Source organism: Prionailurus bengalensis, chromosome C1 (assembly GCF_016509475.1).
Source record: "Prionailurus bengalensis isolate Pbe53 chromosome C1, Fcat_Pben_1.1_paternal_pri, whole genome shotgun sequence".
Taxonomy (NCBI): Eukaryota; Metazoa; Chordata; class Mammalia; order Carnivora; family Felidae; genus Prionailurus; species Prionailurus bengalensis.
Genome location: NC_057345.1, coordinates 36,974,512 through 36,994,100, shown reverse-complemented (window position 1 = coordinate 36,994,100; position 19,589 = coordinate 36,974,512). Strand labels below are relative to the sequence as shown.

Genomic DNA, 19,589 nt, shown 5'->3' with positions numbered 1-19,589 from the left:
CTCACTGGACCTCTTACAGATCCCAGTGGGACACGTGTGCCCTCCTACAAGGGGCTCGTGGCCACACCCCGTTCTCGAGCGCGGGATTGGTGGGCGGTGTTCTGGGAAGGGTGGCTGAAAGCAAGCCCCTTCCCGAGAGAAGGCTCCCTGCCCCCACAGCCCCACCCCCGTTCCCTCCAGGGAAGGTGGGGAATCCGTCAGGGGCTGCAGACGGAACCCGCGCCACCTACGTCCCTCGCTCCAGAGTGAGTGGCAACGTCTGCGTCCGGCCCCGAAAGTCTGGGCTGGAAACCGTGGGGGTGCTGGGAGCCCAGGGCAAGGTGCTAGAAGCCGCGGAACGTAGAGGAGGAAAGGGGAGAGGGGCGGTGCGGAGAGGAAGACAGGAGGACGCTCCGTGAGAACGCCGCTCCACCCGGGAGCCCAGGGGCCCAGCGGCGGCTGCGACGCTGCGCGAGGGGCGCCCCGAACCCGCCGCCGCACCTCCCGGCTCGCCGCCGCGAGGGGCGGGGCCTGCCTGGGGGCTGCGCTCCCCACCCCCACCCTCCGTGCCCCCCGGCCCCTCCTGCTAGCCCGGGGTGCTCAGAGAAGCGTCCGACCACCGACCGGCCCAGGCAAGTGAAAGCCCCACGAGTTGGGGGCGGTTGAGGAGGGGGCGGGGGTCAAGGGGATGAGACTGGCGGGAGAGGGCGGCCAGGAGGGGAGTCTTTAGGGAATGGAGGCGATGCTCCATCCAGCCCGAAACCCCAGCAGAACGGAGTAGTGCCTAGACAAGGGGTCAGGGACCTGTAGCCTGGGACAGACTTCCCAGAAAAGATGAGAAAGAGAGGAAAACAGGAGAAGGGCACATGCAGCATGGGGTGACTGCATTGGGCCCCCTCTGCCTGACCCTGATCTCTCCCTGCTCTATAACTCCGTGGGAATTTGCCCTAGGACCCACCTCCAGCCCTCGCCCAGCTGACCGCCATTGTTCCCAAGGCCCAAAGTGAACAGGAAGTCAGCATAGAGAAGTGGGCATAGAGTCACTTCAAAACCAGGACACAGGTGAAGCCAGGAGACCCCTGTGACCAACCTCTGTCTTCATCGTTTGTTTAACCAATATTCCCTGGGCACCTGGGGACAGTCAGGCGCTTCACTGGGGACTAGCAGCAAACAAGATGAGTATAATGCTGGTCCTCCAGGAAGAAAGTTGGAGGATGCAGACCTGGACACCTGATCTGGCCCTGCTGATTTGGGAAGTTAAGGAAGGTTTTCTGAGGGAAGTGATGTCCCGGCTGCACTCTGAGGGTTGAGCTGGACTTAGCCAGTTGAAGGGAAAGTAGACCATGTTTCAGGCACAGGAAGCAGCGTGTTCACTTGGCCACCCGTGGTGAGTTCAGCTCCACTTGAGCAAAATCAAGGGGGCGGCCTGGAGGAAGCCAGCCAGGATGGCAGCAGTGGGGAGCCCAGGAGAGATGTAGCCACTAGGGAGACATGGAGGAGGGGGATGGTGGGGCAGCGGTGAGACTGAAAAGGAAGGGATGGGTTCTAGAGACACTCAGAGGGAAGAATCTGCAGGGCCTGGTGATGGATTGGGTTGGCAAAGTGCGGTGGAAAGCCTGAGGGAGAAGGAAGAGCGAGGATGAAGCCCGGGTTTCTGGCTGGGAGTCCGGGCTTTGTGGGAGAAAATGAAGTTTAAGGAGACTGTTTCCAAGAGGAAACACTTTGAAGAAAGGAATAGAGTGTTATATGGAGGCAGAGGTGGGGTGGAAGGAGGGTCTGGTTTTGTTTTAGGACAAGAGAGGCGTGAGTGCATCCAGGAGGAGGTGCAGTCACAGTGAGGGAAGCTGATGAACACCGATTGGGAAGGGGGAGGTTTCCCTACAGCCTTGAGGGCCTGAGCGATGCCAGAGACGTGCCAGCTGGTGATTTTCTTTTCACCTGTGTGGCTTAACTGGGCACAGACTTGGAGGAAGCAGAAAGCCTGACCGATGCAGGGTCGAGACTTTGCTAGGCAGCTCTGGCAGAAGGACAAAGGAACAGGTGAGGCTGCAGGACAAGGTAAATTGCAGGGGAGTAACTGAAGTGACGTAATGTGCAGAAAAGGAAGTGGAGATTAAAGGCTCATGGAGAAAACGCTGATAGTTCCAGGCCTGCACTAGATCAGAGAACAGTCACAGCAAGAGACAGTACAGAGTCACAGTGAAGAGCACAGGTTTAGAAGACACACTGCCTAGGTGTGAATCCCAGATCGGCCACATATTGTCACCATGTCTATGACAAGCAGTGCAACCTCTCTGAGCCTCTGTGTCCCCATCTGAAAACAGAGATGGCAAAAGCATCTGCCTATAGAGTTGTTACGGGGCTTAAATGAGATGATATATAACATATATAAAGGGCTTGAAAGAGTGTTTGGCACATAGTAGGTGCTGTACCGGTGTTTCTATAGTGGTAGCAGTGAGGTTATGGTGGAGAGCAGGAGGCTCGTGGTGATGACAGGGGTGATGAGGGCCAGAGTTGGTGAGGGAAAGGGTCACTGGGGTGGAATGGGGGAACTGGACACTGGAGATGAGGAGCCAACCAAGTAGGAGGGCACAGGGTAGGGCGGTTGTGCCAAGGATGCTGAAGTCTCTCAGCGCTGGGACTCAGACTGGAGGGCAGGAAGGGCACGTCCACACCAGGGAGTCTTTAGTACCCCCTTCCGCCACCCCTCCCACTAGCTCCAGGCAGCTGAGTTGCATGGAGTGGAGGCACAGGCCCAGACTGAGGCTGGAGATCCAAGTCTGGCCTGCCTGGGTACAGACTTGGTTTGATAACCACAGAGCTGTGATTGCTGCAGAGTCCTGTGTGCCTGGGGACCCTCAGCTGTGCAGGAAGCCAGAGCCTGCTGGGCCGGCAAAGATCATCTAGACCAAACTCCCACTTTCCCAATGGCAAATCTGAGCCTCAGTGAGGGGAGCTTCAAGTACTCGCCTGTTTCAGGCATGGGAACCCCCTGTAAAGGGGAGGGTGCCATCAGAGCAGCTAGAATGGAACTCCCATCACCCCTCCCATAGGCCCCAGCTCTCCTTATCACCAAATTACCCACCCCCCATGCTCCCAGGCAAAGAGAATTCTCCAGAGCCCATCTACTGGGAAGCAGCTCATTTCCACTGTATAGGCAGGCACCTTAGAGAGTGTCTGTCTATGTGTTGGCCGCTGTTTGCAGCTTTCAGAGTATATTACATCTGTATTTGTATTTCTGAGTATGTCTGATCATTGAGTGTGCATGTGGGGTTTGTGTGTGTGTATGTGTGTGTGTGTGTGTGTGTGCGCGCGCGCGCGCACATGTGCACATCCACTCAGAGACTAGGATAATGGGGCCCAGGAGTCAGACACAGGAACTGGGAGTCACACTTTCAGACTTCATCCTCAAGCCTTGTTTCCAGCTTGGGGAATCTATGAGGGGCCAAGGGTGGCCTGTGGGATGGACTAGGGTGGGGGTGGTAGCAGCTCTTTCGGCTCTGTCTGGGGAGGCAGAATTCAGCTGGCAGAAGCTGAGAGCTTCCAGGGTAGTGAATAAGCCAGCACTGAGTAATGGTGGTGTGGGAGGTTCCCTGAGGATAGGGAGAGGGTTAGGGATAGAGAACATGCTAGAAGTGTTGGGGGCCTGAGAGTTGGCCCAGACCTTCACGGACTGAGGGAGAATAGAAGGGCTAAGATTAAGGGGAACAAAGGGGTTCACAGTGAAGGGTAAAGAGCCAAGCTGAGCAAATAAGGGACTCAATCCCACCTGGAGGACAGGGGCTGGGACTAGTGACTAACGCCTGGACTAAAGCCTCAACCCCTTCACCCAGAGGCTCTTGAGCCCTTGGAGCAGGAACCCAGGACCAGGAGGCCTGGCAGCTGCCCCTGGTCAAGCCACCGCTCTTGTATAACAGACATCCCAGATTTGTGGATTGACCCAGGGGCGGGGGTGGCCAGCTGACCTGAAGGGGCTTCAGGCAGAGACCCTCTTTCCAGGAGCTCTTGCCTCCTCCTACTGAGGACCACCCTCCTTTGGCCCCAGGATTGCTGATGATTAGCTGGATAGTAATAAGTAATATATATATATATATATACACACACATATATATATATACACAACACTTATCTCTATTATATATGTTTCATATTATATGTTTTATATTATAAATAATATAGAATATGTTATATATATATATATATATAGAGAGAGAGAGAGAGAGAGAGAGAAAGCATGCACACAAACAGGGGAGAGGCAGAGGGGCTCAATCCCATGACCCCAGGATCATGACCTGAGCCAAAATTGAGAGTTTGACGCTCAACCAACTGAGCCACTCAGGCACCCCATTATGTCATTATATATAATATATATTATATAGCTATATAATATATATTATATATTATATATTATATAGCTATATAATATATTATGTATATTATATATTATATGTATATATTATATAACTATATATATGTATATCATATATTATACATGTATATTATATATAATATATATTATATGTGTATATTATATATAATACATATTATATATGTATAGCATATATATGTATAGTATATATATTATATATGTATAGCATATATGTTATATATGTATAGTATGTATATTATAAATATATGTATATAAAATATATATTTTTTGGTTTGGGCTCAGTTCTGGTCTGGCTTGGCCACAGACACCCTCCATGACGTTTTCCATTCCAAGCTTCAGTTTCTCCCATCCATAGATGAAGAGGTTGAACTAGGTGATTTCTACCAGGTCAGCAGATTGGAGTGCTCACTAAAGAGAAGGTCTGTTCCAATCCTAACAACTCAAGATTCAGAGCAATGGCCTTCCCTCCTGTTCAGGCAATGAGATCGAAGTGGAGAGGGCTTAAAGGATTTGGGAATGTGATAGCATCATCCCAAAGGTTCCTGCTTCTGAAATTAAATAATCCGGAAGCAATGGAGCCTAGAAGTGATGCATGGTGCCGTTCATTGGCCAGAACTACTCACATGGCCCCACCTAATCACAAATTGGCCACTAAGTCCAATTTTAACATGTGTTCAGAAGGGGGAGAACAAAAAAGATTTAGTGAATGGCACCAGTGACACCACACAATAGAGTTAGAGCACCCACCACAAAATAGCATCCGACATTGCAGCAGCCCCAGCTGGAGGGCCACAGTCAGATGGAAATGGTGGCACAAACTGAATTGCAATAGCTGAGGAACCTCAACATCCCACCCCTTTGCACCCTGGATCCCAGTTAACCAGGCTGGAGACACCTATCAACCCTTAGCCCTTTCTCTGCCTGGGGTGGAGACTCTGGGGGTAGTTTTGTCTTTCAGAGTCAGCTCTGCATCCCAGAAGCAAATAATCATTCATTGACAATTGGCACTTGGAAGCTCAGTCCCCCGCTAGTGCTTTTGTTGCACTGAGTGTGCTAAGCAACAGAAGGAGAAAAGTGAGTTTACTTTTCTCGAGAGATGCACAAAACACACCGGCCCCCTCCTCTATTGTTGACTTTGGAGCAGTGTAAGTGCTGATTACAGGAGCTTAGCTACAGGGCCCGAGGAGAGTCCATGCCCTGTGTTCCAGTCATTCAACAAGCATTTAGCAAACCTAGCACTAGACTAGCTTGATTGAGAACTCAGGCTGCAGGGTTCGGACACCAGGTTTCAAGTCCTGGCACCACCACGGCCCCTCAGAGATCTTGGGGTGAACTTAGTTAATCTTTTTGTGCTTCAGTATCCTCAACTATAAAATGGGGATATAACAGCAATACTTAATCTCATGTTGTAAAAACTAAATTAGATATTATTGCAAAATGTTCAACATAGCACAACCTACTTGGCTAAATTAGTGCTAATTTCAGATTCCCATCTAGACCTGTTTCTGGATAGACTAGCTTGTATCAGACCAACTTACGCACTGAGGATAACTAAAAGGCGGGATTAAATTTAAGAAATCTGTTCAAAGGCATGGGAGAGCTATGAAGACAGTAAGGACTTGAGGGGCCAAGATCTTGGAGAGAAGTAATATTTGGTTCATTTTTCCCTTAAGGAATTTTTTCCAGTGTGTAGGAGACAGTGGCCATAAATTAGGAAGTCGACATTGGAATTCAGGGCTTAAAGAGGGGAGAACCTTGTTAAAACCTTTAGCTTTTGGTTAGGGGACCCAACAGCCTATTCTCTGAGAGTAATGGTTAAACGAATACAGGCCAGACTCAGGAAGACTGAAACACGGCTCCCAGTCAGTGCAATCCCAGACTGGGTTAAGGTGGCCTATCCCTTAAGCTGCCTGTCAGAAACAAAAGTAAATCTCTGGACAAAGGTAACATCATCTGGAACCTCATGCTATCTCTACGATTTTTCATGCACAATGTTGGGCATTCAATAACTTATCTAGCCTTCCAGGAGATTAGACTAAATGACCAAAAGCCAAGGGCAATTAGACAATAGAAATAGGCAACCCAGATGTTGGAGTCTTCAGACAAGAACTTTAAAGGGCTTAATCTGTTCAAGAAAATAGATAAGAGGGATTCTGTCAGTAGAATACTGGAAGCTATGAAAAAGAATCAAGTGGAAATTCTAGAACTGAAACAGTGTAACAATTGAAATTAAGAACTGAATGGTTGGATTTTAGAGCAAAGAAGACACAGGTAAAGAGAGGATTAGTGAGTTGGATGACAAATCAATTTTAAGAAAGCATCCAGATAGAAACACAGAAAGAGGGAAAAAAGGCTAGAAAATAACAGAACAGAGGGGCACCTAGGTGGCTCAGTTGGTTAAGTTTTCAACTTCAGCTCAGGTCATGATCTCACGGTTCCTGAGGCCGAAACCCGAATCGGGCTCTGTGCTGACAGCTCAGAGCCTGGAGCCTGCTTCGGATTCAGTGTTTCCCTCTCTCTCTGCCCCTCCCCCGCTTGTGCTCTCTTTCTGTCTCTCAAAGATGAATAAATGTTAAAAAAAGAAAGAAAGAAAATAGAGAACAGAGTGTAAGAGACGTGTGGGACAACGTCATATGGTTGAACATATGCACAATTCAGGTTCCAGGAGAGAAGAAAGAGAATGAGGAAAAAGATAATGCCTGAAAATTTTCCAAAACTGTGGGGAAAATCAAGCCACAGGTTGTAGAAGCACCAGGAAGTACAAGAAAGATAAATACAGAGGAAATCACACCTAGGCACATCATAGTAAAACCGAAACCCAAAGAATCTTCCCTAGAAGGGAAAAGAAAAAAGAGCTGGACCCTCCAGGGCCTCCCCAACCCTTGTCCAATGTTGCCTTTCAAGAATCTGTGTGAGGTGAGGTGAAGGACCAGACTCCACCTCAGCCTCAGACGGAGCCTTCCCCACAGGGGAGGGGGAGGGGGGGCACCTATCTCATTCAGATAATACTGGATATTGAGAATGTGGGGGAGGGACTTGAGAAGGGGGAAAATTGGAGAATCTCACAGCCCCTCCTGAGGGCAACAGGAAGAGGCTGTTAGGATTCACGTCCACATCAACCCTGAGGAGATCAAATCCTTCTCTTTAAAATGAAGCAAGATCACATATGGTGTGCACCAGATTATGTATGTATTCTCTGACTCTGGTCCCAGAATGTCTGGTCTTCCTTCTACTCCAGCCACAAGAGCCCAGATCCACTTCCCTCCCTGAGCCTCGGTTGCGTCAGTTGTAAAATGTGTTGATACTGTTGATAAGTATCAAGCGCTTGTAGGGATTCCGTGATGTCATGGCTGTGAACATGCTTTGCCAACTGTTGAAGTGTTGTATCCTCCAGTGGTTGCTATTTCTGCCTGGCAGAGCCAAAGGCTGCAGGTTAAAGGGAGCAGATGGTTCATGCAAATGTGGATCTTCCTGAGGAATCTGTGGTTTGTAAGTCCTCTGAAAGGTCAGCAAGTGCTTGCTTGGCCAGGATTTGGGGATTTCTGGCTCTGGGTCAGCTGGCTGAGTCAGCAAGGTGCTTCTGGCCAGAGTCCCAATAGAACTTCTACCTCTCACCGTGGTGCCAGGGGAGGGAGCCCTGAAGTGATCAGATCTGGGCAAGAAGCAGAGGTGGCCCTCCTGGCCCTCTGACATGCTTGGGCCAGGCTGATTCCAGCCTGTGTCGAGCGAGGACTGTGCTGCCCCTCTCCCACACTAGCCCTCGCTTTCACTCACCCAGTCATCACATTCTCTCCAACCCCACAGTGTGCAGGCTTTGCAGACTCAGGAAGGACAACTCTGGGCTCAGTCCCAAGGCAGTCCCACCTGAGGGATAGATCAACTGTTCTGTTTCCAAACTGACACACCCCACCTCCCAGATCTGAGACCTTATAGATACCCTTCTCTAGCAGCCACTACCGTGACAACATGGCTGACAGTTATTGAATTCCCACTGTCCTCCCAAGCACTGTTCAAAGCACCCGATTTAGCTTAAAGCATTTAATGATCACTACACCCTATGAGGTAGGTTCTATCACTGACTCCACACTACAGGTGTTAACACTGAAGCACAGAGAGGCCACTCAGTCACGCTCAGTTACTCAACCGCATGCTCTGCTCCCGCCTGCGGTACCACTACCCCCATGACTCCCTCTCATCCCCACTCAGAGCCTTTTCTGACATTTTTTCACAATCCTAACACAGTTCCATAGCCATGATCTCATCCTTTGAGGACCTTTATACCTGTGATTTCATGTTATAGAACAGAATTCTCAAATAGAAGTCCTAAAGCTCCAGACTCTAATTTCATTACCTTTGCTTCTGCATGTATTCCCAGAATTCTAGAAGCCAGTGATAGATCCCAGAACCAGAGACAATTAGAGAATACTAGAAAGGCATTCCAGCAACCAGTGATTAGGCTTTCAAGTCCAGGTTTAATAGTAGAGTCCTGGGGGTGGGACGGGGACAGGGTTGGAATCTGCTCGGTCTACAAAATATCTTGGGTCTGCTCCAGCCCATGTAGAGACTGTCCCTTCTCACTGGCCACCTGAAACATCAGGAGCTCCTTACTCTCACGTGGTCACTCACTCCAGGGCCTCATCTGATGTTCAGGAAAGTTAATGTCACTGCTGTGCCTACCAGAGCCTAGGGTGGGGACACCCAGGCCAGGTGGCAGGTCATTAGATCCTGGTCCTGGATCTTGGGTAAATTGCTAGAGCTCTCTGGGCTTCAGTTTCCTTATCTAGACAAGGAAGGGCTTGAGCAGATGGTTTCTAAGGCTGCTTCCACTTGCAAGGTGTTAGAAGTTGTCTAAATCCCAAGAGCTGCCATCTGCCCTCTAATTAGGACTACTGATGATGATTGTCATTTTATGAGCACCTAGGCACACGCTGGGCACTTTACAACCTTTCACTCGCTTAATTTAATTAATGCAGGAAGGCTTCCTGGAGTAGAGGAGGTGGAGGGATTGCATCTGTCTGAAGGACTGGAGGGAGGATGGTAAGATTAGCCACCAGAGAGCCCAGGGCCAATTCCCATACAGGATGGGTTCTGCTCCCCGGAGGCAGAAGCAGAGGGCTGGCCAAGATAACCGCGGCACTCCCAGGCACTGAGTGTCGCCCCAGACCTGAGAGTTCTGGAAACTGAGGTGCCCCGCTGACCCTCCCTCCCGCTCTGTGCCCACAGGACTCCCGTGAGCTCGCCAGGTGGGCCTGGCCGGGCCGGCGGCAGGACGGAGCCTGATGCGTGCCCGGCGTCCCCAGGCCCATGCCGCCCCCAGAGAGGAGCCGAGGCGCCCCGGCCCAGGCGCTCGCGGGCCGCGCTCGGGGTCGACTGCCCGGGCTGCCGTCGCCGGCGCTGTTCTGCGCCTGCGGCCTGTGCGTGCTGCTGGCGGGCGTGAACGTGACGCTGGTGGGCGCCTTCGCCTCCTTCCCACCCCGGAGCAACGCGCCGCTCGTCGTGGGGCCGGCGCTGCTGGCGCTGGCGCTCGTCTGCTTCGCGGCCTGCTGCGCGTGTAGCCGCCGGGGCCCCGCGCCCCGCGCGCGCTCGGCGGCGGCCTCGGGCCCGGGCCGGGGCGGCGGCGGCGGGCCGGTGGCGCTGGAGATGGAGAGCAGCGAGCGCACGGCGCAGGACACCACGGCCGTGCAGCTCAGCCCTGCCGCCTCGGCCGCGTCTTCGAGCCGCTCCAGCCCCGGCCCCTTCGCCCTGGACGCCTCCGCGCCCGCGGCGGCCTATGCGCCGCGCACCGAAGGGGTCCAGCTCAACCTGCCCCGGGAGCGCGTCGCCCCCTAGCGGACCCGGTGCCGGGCCCTGACTCCCCGTCGGGCTCCCTTCGTTCGGTGCCACTTAAGAAAAAAGAGGAGTGGGAGAGAGGAAGGAGAAGAAGGAAAAGGAAAAAGAAAAAAAAAAATCCATATGGGTCGGGTGCTGGGCACAGGTGGCCTCATCTGTCCCATCTCTGGAACGTCTGGAGGGGAGAATGTGACGGTGAAGAGACACACTCGCCAAAGGAGGGAGCTGTGCCTTGGCCCATTAAGTGGGGTCTGCTGGGCCCTACTTTACCTCACCCCCTAGACTTGAAGCAACGGGGCCCCTGGACCTTCGATCCCTACCACCACCACCCATGGCACGCGGGCACTGTGAACAGAGCTGCTCTGAGAGGGACTACCAGCAAGGCCCCTGAGCCCAAGGGGTGGGAGGAAGCAGGGGCAGGGAGGAATGCCCTGCGCACGGTGTAAGGCCACCAGCTCCCACTTCTCCTTCTGCTCTCCTTGTCTCTACCCCAACATGATCTTTTGGGATTAAGGGGGTGTGAGGAGGTCCTGATTTGAGCCAGGATAGTCTCCTAAGGTAGAGCTGGGTTGAGTACTCCACTGACTGGTAGATCAGATCCGGGGGAGTTGAGGCTGAAGCAGACAGGGATGAATGGTGAGGGGGCTCCTCCAACCAGGAAGGCCTCAGTGTGATCCCCACTGCATTCCCGATGAGCCTCTCTCCTCAGTAAAGCACCTCTAGAGTCCAGTCCTCTGTGATGGTGCAGCCTGGGGTGAGAGGCTGCCTGTGGACCTTCTGGCTGAGCACCCTTGATTCTGGGGTCCTCCTAGCCAAGTGCCTCATCTTCCTAGCACCGGCCCCTCTTGGAGACCTAGAAGGGGACCCCAGGGGAGAGGAGTGTGTGACCAATCATCGTGGGAACAAGTGTGTGAGATTGGGAGCGGGGTGAATCTATGTGTCTGTGCATGGGGTTGCCTGGCTACGCGTAAGAGATGGGGAGTGTGGGAGTATTTGGGTGACAGTATCTAACGTCATACACGAATGTGAGAGTGTGTGTGGGTGTGTGTGGTGGTGGTTAAGGAGTGAGTCACCCAGTGAGAAGGATGAGAGAAGCGCTCCCCGGGGCTGGTCAAAGCCTACACCTTTCCCCTGACATGCCTGCGTTCTGCCCAGTGAGTGAGGGCATCTGGTAGAGGGATGGAGGCCACCTCACAAGAGAAGCAAGGGAGCTGGGGAGGGGGGGGGGGGGGCGGAGATCCCGCAACCCTGGGCCAGCCCCTCCTCGCTGCAGAGACACAGGAAAGCTGTGCCCAGAGATGGTGGCACACCCCTTGCTGGCTGTAACTTCCTGCCCATCGATCTTGGGCTTCAGCAGCCTCCCTTTTTCTTCCCAGGGTGGACTCTACTGCTCTTCTTCCCTGGTCTGGGATTTCCCCCCAGCCCTGGGAAGGGCTGACCCCCTCTCTGCCTCTTCCCCCTCTGACTCTTCCCTTCCCCTCACTCCCTTTCTGCCTCTGCCTCTCCTGCTGTCTCCCCCACCACTGACCTGGAGAAAAGTGAATCTGTCTGCGTAGGTGCAAGCAGGTCATTTCTATTAATTCACATGGATCGATGGGCCCTAACCTTCGAAGCATCCAGCCCCTGGAGCTGATGACCTCTTCTCAGAACACTTCCCCACCCCCCACTGTGTGTGTGTGTGTGTGTGGACACGCTTGAGCATGCACATGCAAGAAAGTCCGCCTTCCCAGGTTTCACTTCTGGATCACTGGTCTGCTGCCTCAGACGCCACCTGCTGCTGCCTTGGTAGAGCAGGAGGTGAGAGGGGCCACTGCTGATGCTGCCTTGGGGTGTGGTCTGGACCACCCTCTTTAAGACGAGGCCCCCCAGATTCTAGCCTGGAATGGTAGGCCCAGCCCCAATCTCTCTCCCACCTGCTGGCAGAGGCCTAGAATTACACCACCAGACCTTCCTCTTCTCCCTGCCAAAGACTTCCAGGTCCTGTCTGGGAGGGTGGGAGGAAGAGTGAGCATGTGATAAGGGCTCAGTGCCACAAATGCATGGTGTGAGTGAATTGAATTGGGGAGGGGGGGCACCAGGGGGAAACATTGGCTCGCTGAAGTCTCCCTTCCATTGCCTCCCCTAGCCAAAGGGCATCCTTTGTCTCTTCTGTGTCCCCTCCCCCTCCACAGGTACATTAGGAGATATTCCCCATACCCCAGGGCCCACTTCCCAAACAGCCAGCCCTAGAAACCACTCCCCCACTCCCTGTATCTTTCCTGGGCCTCCTACTGTGGGTGGGGGCTCTTCCCCTCACACTCCTTCAGGCCCTTCTAGGGCAGTAGACCACTGAGGAGCCAGCAAGGCCCAGGAACACCTCACTCTCTGACACAGAAGCTGGATGATGGCTCTGCCCCCCTCCCCCCCCCCCCAGTCTGCAGGCTCCTCTCAGGCAGGCTCAGGGGGCCAGTCTGTGGACAGTGAAGACACAACTCTGACAGCACAGGAGCAGCGGGCTCCCTGACCTCGAGGAATTCAGGCCAGGACTGGCTTGCAGGGACACCGCACAGGGGCGCTGAGATGAGGGCCAGACCCTCCCACTCCTCCCCTGAGACTCTGAGAATGGAGGCACGAGGGCCTGTCCTCAGAAGTCCAGGGGCTGCAAGTGTAGGAGGCACAGCTGGTCCTTCTGAAAGGAGGGGTGCTTCCTGGGGCCTGTGGAGCTCAGGGGTTGGCAGGGTGAGCCCCACTTCCCGGAGGGAACTCCCAATAGCCTGGGACAAGGGAGCCTACTAAGGTGCTGGGAACTCGGATCTCCTCCCTCTGTTCCCACCAGAAGAAATGAGGGCAGCCACTTAGGACCATTTTTTACTAATGATTTAAACAATTCTTGAGGGGCGTCTGGGTGGCTCAGTCAGTTAAGTGGTGGTTAACTCTTGGTTTCGGCTCAGGTCATGATCTCACAGTTCGTGGGCTCGAGCCCCACGTCAGGCTCTTCGCTGACAGTGTGGAAGCCTGCTTGAGATTCCCCCCCACTCTCCCTCTCTCTCTGCCTTCCCCCACTCGTGCTTTCTCTGTCTCTCTCAAAATAAATAAATAAATAAACTTAAAAAAATAAACAATTCCTGAACCCAACTATGTGTCCAGCACTGAGAATATAGCGGTGAACAAGCTCTGGAGGGGGGCTTACATCTACTTGGGGGAGACAGACAATAAAGAATTAAGTAAACAAGACAAAAAATGTTAGCTAGCGGAAGTGCCGTGCAGAAAATCACCATAAGAAGATGTGACAGAGGGACTTGTCGGGTGGCTGGGGAGGTCTTCTCTGAGAGGTGACATTTAAGCTGAGCTCTGACTGACAAGAGTCAGTCATGCAAAGGTCTAGGGCAAGAACATTTCAAGCTCAGGAAATGGCCAGTGCAAAAGCCCTAAGGTGAGAATGAACTTAGCCTCTGTGTTCAACCAAGAAAGAAGAGCTGTAGATGAAGTTGGGGAGGGTGGGGAGGGGGGGCATCTTGCTCAGCTCATGTACAGCTTAGTAAACCAGGATGCAGAGTTGGGATTTTACTCTCAGTGAGGTGGAGGGTTTTAAGCAGGGAAGTGACGTTGTCTGATTTATGATGGTGAAGATCGCTCTGCCTTCTGTGTGGAAAATAGAGTGTCGAGGGGCAAGAGGGAAAACAGGGTGGAGTGGGAGGTTATTGCAGTGAGATATGCTGGGGGTGCTGGGACTGGAGTGGTGGCTGGGAAGTGGACAGATTCTATATCCATTTTGGAGGTCTCTCTGTTGGGGAAGTTCAAGAGGAGTGAAAGAGAGGACTCCAGGAAGAACTTCTAGAATTTTGATTTGAGAGCTCAGCATAGGGTGGAGGAAGAGTCAGGGCTGTGGTAAGAGGAAAATTCTGTTAACCCAGGGGAGCTGTCCTGTGATTGCTGGAGGCACAGCCCTGAGTTCTGGAAAGAGAGGATGCAGATTTAGAAGCCATTGTCATATGGATGGTCGGGAAGCCACGAGTCCAGATGAGGCACCTGAGACATGAAGACAGAGAACTCAGAATCTAGAATAGTCTAACCTCTGAATCTAGGATAGAGAAGGAACATTGAATTGCCCAGTTCTGCATCCCACCCAACCTTCTGATGCAAGTGCCTTGCTGAGGCGGTCTGTGGACTTGGGGAGTTGGGGATTGGGGAGAAGTGAGTGGAATGTGAGCTCCAAGAAGTTAGCACTTCCGGCTTGTTCACTGCTCTGCACTCAGGTGTTCACCTGGCACAAGGTAAGTACACAATACATATTTGTTGGATGACTAAAAGGTGTGGGTCTTATCACGTGGCAAAGACCCCAGGCCCCCAGTAATAGGGAATTATTAAGATGCCTGCTCTGGGCAGGAAGGGAGAAAAGCCCCTTACGTGTGTGGGACTTGCCATGGCCAGTTCCTGTTTTCCACCTCTTTGTGGAAGGTGGGGTGACGCAGGAACGTAGAGCTGGCTAGATGGGTGTGGATGGAAGTGCCTGAGGGGTAGGCTCCCCGAAGTAGGAGATGGCCAGATGGACTGGGGAAGCCTGAGGAAATAGGCACTGCTAGGGAGTGCCACCAGAGGGCACTCTAGGCACATGACAGGGGATGGAGACTTCTCAGCCCAGCCAGACTGTATTGGCCTTTTCCCCTTCTGAGGGCAAACCCCTGAGGAGGAGGGGGAGCAAGGAGCTGGGCATACAAGGACTGGGGGTGGGGTCACCCAAGTTTACTGACACCTCCAACGCCGAAACCTGACCTTATTACAGAGGGAGGCCTGATCCTGGACAGCCTCTATCAAGGTCACAGGTAAGACCTGAGTCTGGTTATCTTGATCTTAGACTGAGACCTCACCCCAGTCCATACTGAGTCCTGGCCTAAACATGATCCTGGTCATAATCTGAGGCTTGACACTGCCTGGTCCCTACACTGAATCCTGATCCTGATCTTACACTGAGTTCTAACTCAGTCCATAAACTAAACCCTGATCTTTATCAAAAATTAAACCCTGACCTGGGCACAGACTGAGTCTTGATCATGGGTCTACATTAAGCCCTTATTGTGGTCCCAACCTGAACTCTGACCCTGATCCATACATTGAACACTAACCCTGGACAAAGACTGAATTTTCATCATGGTCACAGACCGAGTCAGGCTTCAGTCCCAGAAGGAAATAACTCCTGGAAATACTTTTGAGGGAAAGAAAAGGAATTCTGGATCTCTGAATGGTCCAGAAACTCCTGGACATTAGACCCCTGAGAGGCCAGACAGAAAGGCTGTCTAGGACATGAGGGAAGAAGGACGGCCAGGCCTTCTCCAAATACCCTTGGAGCTCCAGGTGGGGGGCCTTCCTCCCTGCCTGGATGTCTGAGGGGCCTGCAGGCTGAATTTCTTCCATCTGCACTTCTGACTCCCTAGGAACCTTGAGCAAGTCCCTCTCATTGTCTACCCCTTGTTACCTTTCAGGGAAAATGTGAGGAGAAGGTGACCTTCCATGTGAAAGTGTCCTTCCACGGACCAGGCCATGACTGAGGACTTGTGTCCCCTGTGCTCTGGATGCCCCTTCCCTCCTCACTCTGGCTGGTCACTCCAAATAGGCAAGAAAGAGTGAATCATGCTCAAGGTGGCACCAGCCAGGCCTCAGCCTCAGGTTGGCAGGGGCCCGTGAGCGTGAGGGCAGTGTGGGCTGGGTAGTAGAAGTCCCAGAGGTCCCCGTACACTCCTGGGGTCTGGTGTGTATGAGGGCTGGGAAGACCACACACCTGTCCCCAAGGCACGCGGGCCAATTCAGTTTCTGCCCTACTCAGGGTACAGCCTGGGTGTCTTGCCCTGCAGGGCCAAGCTGTCCTCTACCAGGCTCACTGGCCAGCTCACCTTGGGAATGGGGACCAAGCCAGGCAGGAGCCCGGGCGGGGGAGGGGACAGCTCTAGTCAAAAAACGCTGACGCCAAAGACAATGAGCTCTCGGAGGCTGAGGCAACTCATTTGGTCCCGGCCACGCTTTATTAAATTCTCATAAACCTGTCAGGGGGGACAGGGCTCGCTTCAGTTTACCTCATTAGCCCGACACAATGACAGTGGGGGGGGGGGGGCGGGGAGAGGGAGGAGGCGGCAAGGGGAGGCCCTTGCTCAGCGCTGAGAACTGAGCCAGCCGGGAAGATAATTGAATTAAGTGGCTTTTGTTAATGGTTTTTAAGACTCCGAAGTGTAAATAACATTTAGGGGCTTTCTTTTAATGGTGCTGGGGTTTTAGAGACCCAGGGAGCTTAGAGGAGGCCCAGCAGGTCCCTGCCCCTCCCCCACCCCAGGGAGCTGCACGGTGACGCCTTGAAGTTAGACTGGGAGGAGCGAAGGGAAGGGCCAGAGAAGGTACGACAACTTCCTGGTGGGTCTTTGAACCAAGGCAGGGAGGGGACGTGGCCGAGGGAGGACAGAGAGGCTGGGGCTGACGTGATGGCCTGCCCAGGCTGGAATGCCGCCATTGGACAAAATGAGCAGGGACGTCCCTGGGGTGTTACCAGAGGCATGGCTTGTAAGTGTTCAGGGGACACTGGGGCATCCAGTGTTCGTTCCTCATTGATGGGTCTCGGGACTTTATGGGTTTGTTGCTTATTGCCAGTGGGAGGGGCTCCCCTGGAAGGTGGTGAGGGCCTCACCATGGCACACGTGGGAAGGCTTCCTGGTGGATTAGACTAGACCTCAAGCTTCTGGTTTTGGAACCCAACCCCTGGCTTTCCTCAGTGACAACTTCTCCCTCTCTGCAAGTAAGAGCAGGTCCAGGAGCTCCTGGGGCTGGAGGCAAAGGGCTCTGACTAGATCCCAAGGAGCTGGAAGTGAGATGGGGCAGGACTGGCCCCAGGCCAGCCCATAAAGGGTTAAGGCATTAATCGCCCTGCATGTGACAAAGGGAAGTGGGTTTTCTGATCCAGAAAGGATCAGTCCGTGGGACGCCCCATCAGACCCTTCAGCGTGAAATTATACCCCAGCAGGGGTGCTCCCCCCCCCCCCAACTACCCGCCTAGGCCTGGCACAGGATTAGGGCCTGGAGTCATCAGTTTAATAGATCCCACCTCCCCCACCCCCCCTACCACCACCCCCTCTCTCCCAGGAGCCTTCAGTCCTTCCTCCAGGCCCGGGCCAACCTCTTTACTCACCTGCTGTCCACCTGGCTATGGATCTGTCTGGTCAGCTCTGGCTTCACTCTTAGTCTGGTCATTCCACTGGTCTCCTTGGCTGAACCCTGACCCCAGCCATGCACTGAGCCTTGACCCCACTCTCTATTTTAGTTTCTTCATAACCTTTAATCAGCATCCCAGATGTATTTATTTCATTGCTTATCCATGTCTCTCCCCACTAGCACTAAGTGCATTTGGAGCTGAGACAGTCTGTTCATCACTGTATCCCCAGCACCCCAGCTCTGTCTGGCCTGTGGACGGTACTCAATAAAATTAACTGACTGAAGTGCCTCCCGTCCACCTGACAAAGCTTGGGCTGTGGTCCCTAAACTCTGGACATTGGTGCTCAGGACTGAGAGGTAGGAGCTAAAGCCTGTGCCGGGACAGAGCCATGGCCTCCAGAAGAGACAGGGGGCTGTGCTATTGCTCTGCCTCAGGGCCAGCTTCATCTCATAAGGATGTCATGAGTGAGACAAGAGAAGGGAGAGGGTGCTCACCCATCCTTGGGTGCCATCCCTGAAGACCCTTTCACCTACTTCCTTAGGCTGCTGCTAGGCCTTTGCTACACAAGTCCCTCTAAGCCCTGTCTGCACCTACAACTGGCCATACCCAGCATAGAAAGAGCTCCTGGAGGGGCGCCTGGGTGGCTCAGTTGGTTAAGCGGCCAACTTTGGCTCAGGTCATGATCTCGCGGTCTGTGAGTTCGAGCCCCGTGTCGGGCTCTGTGCTGACAGCTCTGAGCCTGGAGCCTGTTTTGGATTCTGTGTCTCCCTCTCTCTGACCCTCCCCCGTCCATGCTCTGTCTCTCTCTGTCTCAAAAATAAATAAACGTTAAAAAAAAAATTAAAAAAAAAAAAAGAAAGAGGTCCTGGAAGGAACACTTGAGGAAACTGGGGAAGGTGGGGGTGGGGTGTGAATATCACACAGTAAAGAAAACCAAGCAGGACATTCAGAAACCAAGGCTCTCTAAGGCAGGCAGGCAGCCTATATAGACTACCCTCCAACATCTACACAGGAAACAGAGGCCTAGAAAAAGCCAGGGCTTGCTCAAGGCCGCACGGCAAAGCCAGACAGGAATCAGGTGCCCGAGATTGTAGGCAGAGCTTGTCCTTCATACTGTTCCTCCAGTTCAACTTGACAAGAATGGTATTCAGGTTGAATACTAACTCGGAGCCAGGCTTTGAGCCATGCCATGTCCTACCCGGGGTGTTCCATCTGCGTGTGGGTAAGAACTGTACACAGTAGCCAAGGGGGTTCAAGAGAGGGAAGGGGCTTCCTCTCCCCTGGTGTTATCAGGCCAGACTCCCTGGAGAGAGGGTGGTTTGTGAGTGGGCTCTGTATAATGACTAGACTTTCCCCAGGAGGAATCAGCAGGAGCAAAGGCAGGTGGGAAAGGGCACAGTGAGTGTGTGAGGCCCCACATGATTTGGTTGGACATCCCAGAACAAGATGAATAGACACGCTCTGTGTGCACAGTCCCCCACCCCCACCTCAGACCGGGGCCTGATGAGGAGGTGGCAGGTTTCAGCACAGCAGGAGGAAGAACTTCACAAGAGTCAGACCTGGCAAGGAGCTCCCCATCCCTGCAGATTTGTGAGCAGGGGCTGGGTGTTAGTGACCCCTGCCCGAATGGAGACTGAACTAGAGATCCCTGCAGATGTCTGTTCTGAGAACCTGTAGCAAGAACCTCCAGCCCATCCCTAAGCCTGCTCCTCCAGCGGGCCAGCTGCCACCCCTACCTTTGTCCATTCCCTTGGGCTTGGCAGGGTTCTGGTGGCTGGAATGGGGGAAAAGGAGATGAGAAGGCAGGCAGATAGACTCCTCCTGCAGCTCCAGCTACTCAGGGCCCTGTCTGTGTATTGTAGCGTCCACCCAGTCCAGTCTAAGGTACTTGAGTCCAAGCCTGACTTAAAAACAGGACTAAGACCCTGAGAGGGACTTTCCCCATATCCCACAGTCCGAGAGGCAGATTGAAGGTGGCTTGCAAAGAGCAGACTGAAGGTGAGCCCGAATGAGGGAAGCATTTTGGGCCATTTGTCGGTGCTGCCTCCAGAGGGAGAGGTCCCAGGGTCTGAGGATATCCTGTACCTTCTAAAAGAACCAAAACTCTCTTCCTTCTCTCCCGTGTTGTCAAGCATCCACTTCAGCCTAATCTGGATTCTTCCTGAGGTAATGGAGCTCCTGTTTCTTGGAATTCTCCCTCCAAGAGAATCTTAAGGGAGA

The 19,589-nt window shown here is 53.1% G+C and overlaps 1 protein-coding gene across 1 annotated transcript; it reads left to right on the top strand.

Annotated features, from left to right (window-relative positions):
• TMEM275 (transmembrane protein 275) lies at positions 1 to 11,406 on the top strand. Its single transcript, XM_043574871.1, has 2 exons — positions 1 to 611; positions 9,593 to 11,406. Exon 2 carries the CDS (start codon positions 9,674 to 9,676, stop codon positions 10,196 to 10,198), a length of 525 nt encoding a protein of 174 aa, XP_043430806.1. The 5' UTR covers positions 1 to 611; positions 9,593 to 9,673; the 3' UTR covers positions 10,199 to 11,406.
• The last annotated feature ends 8,183 nt before the right edge of the window (positions 11,407 to 19,589 follow it).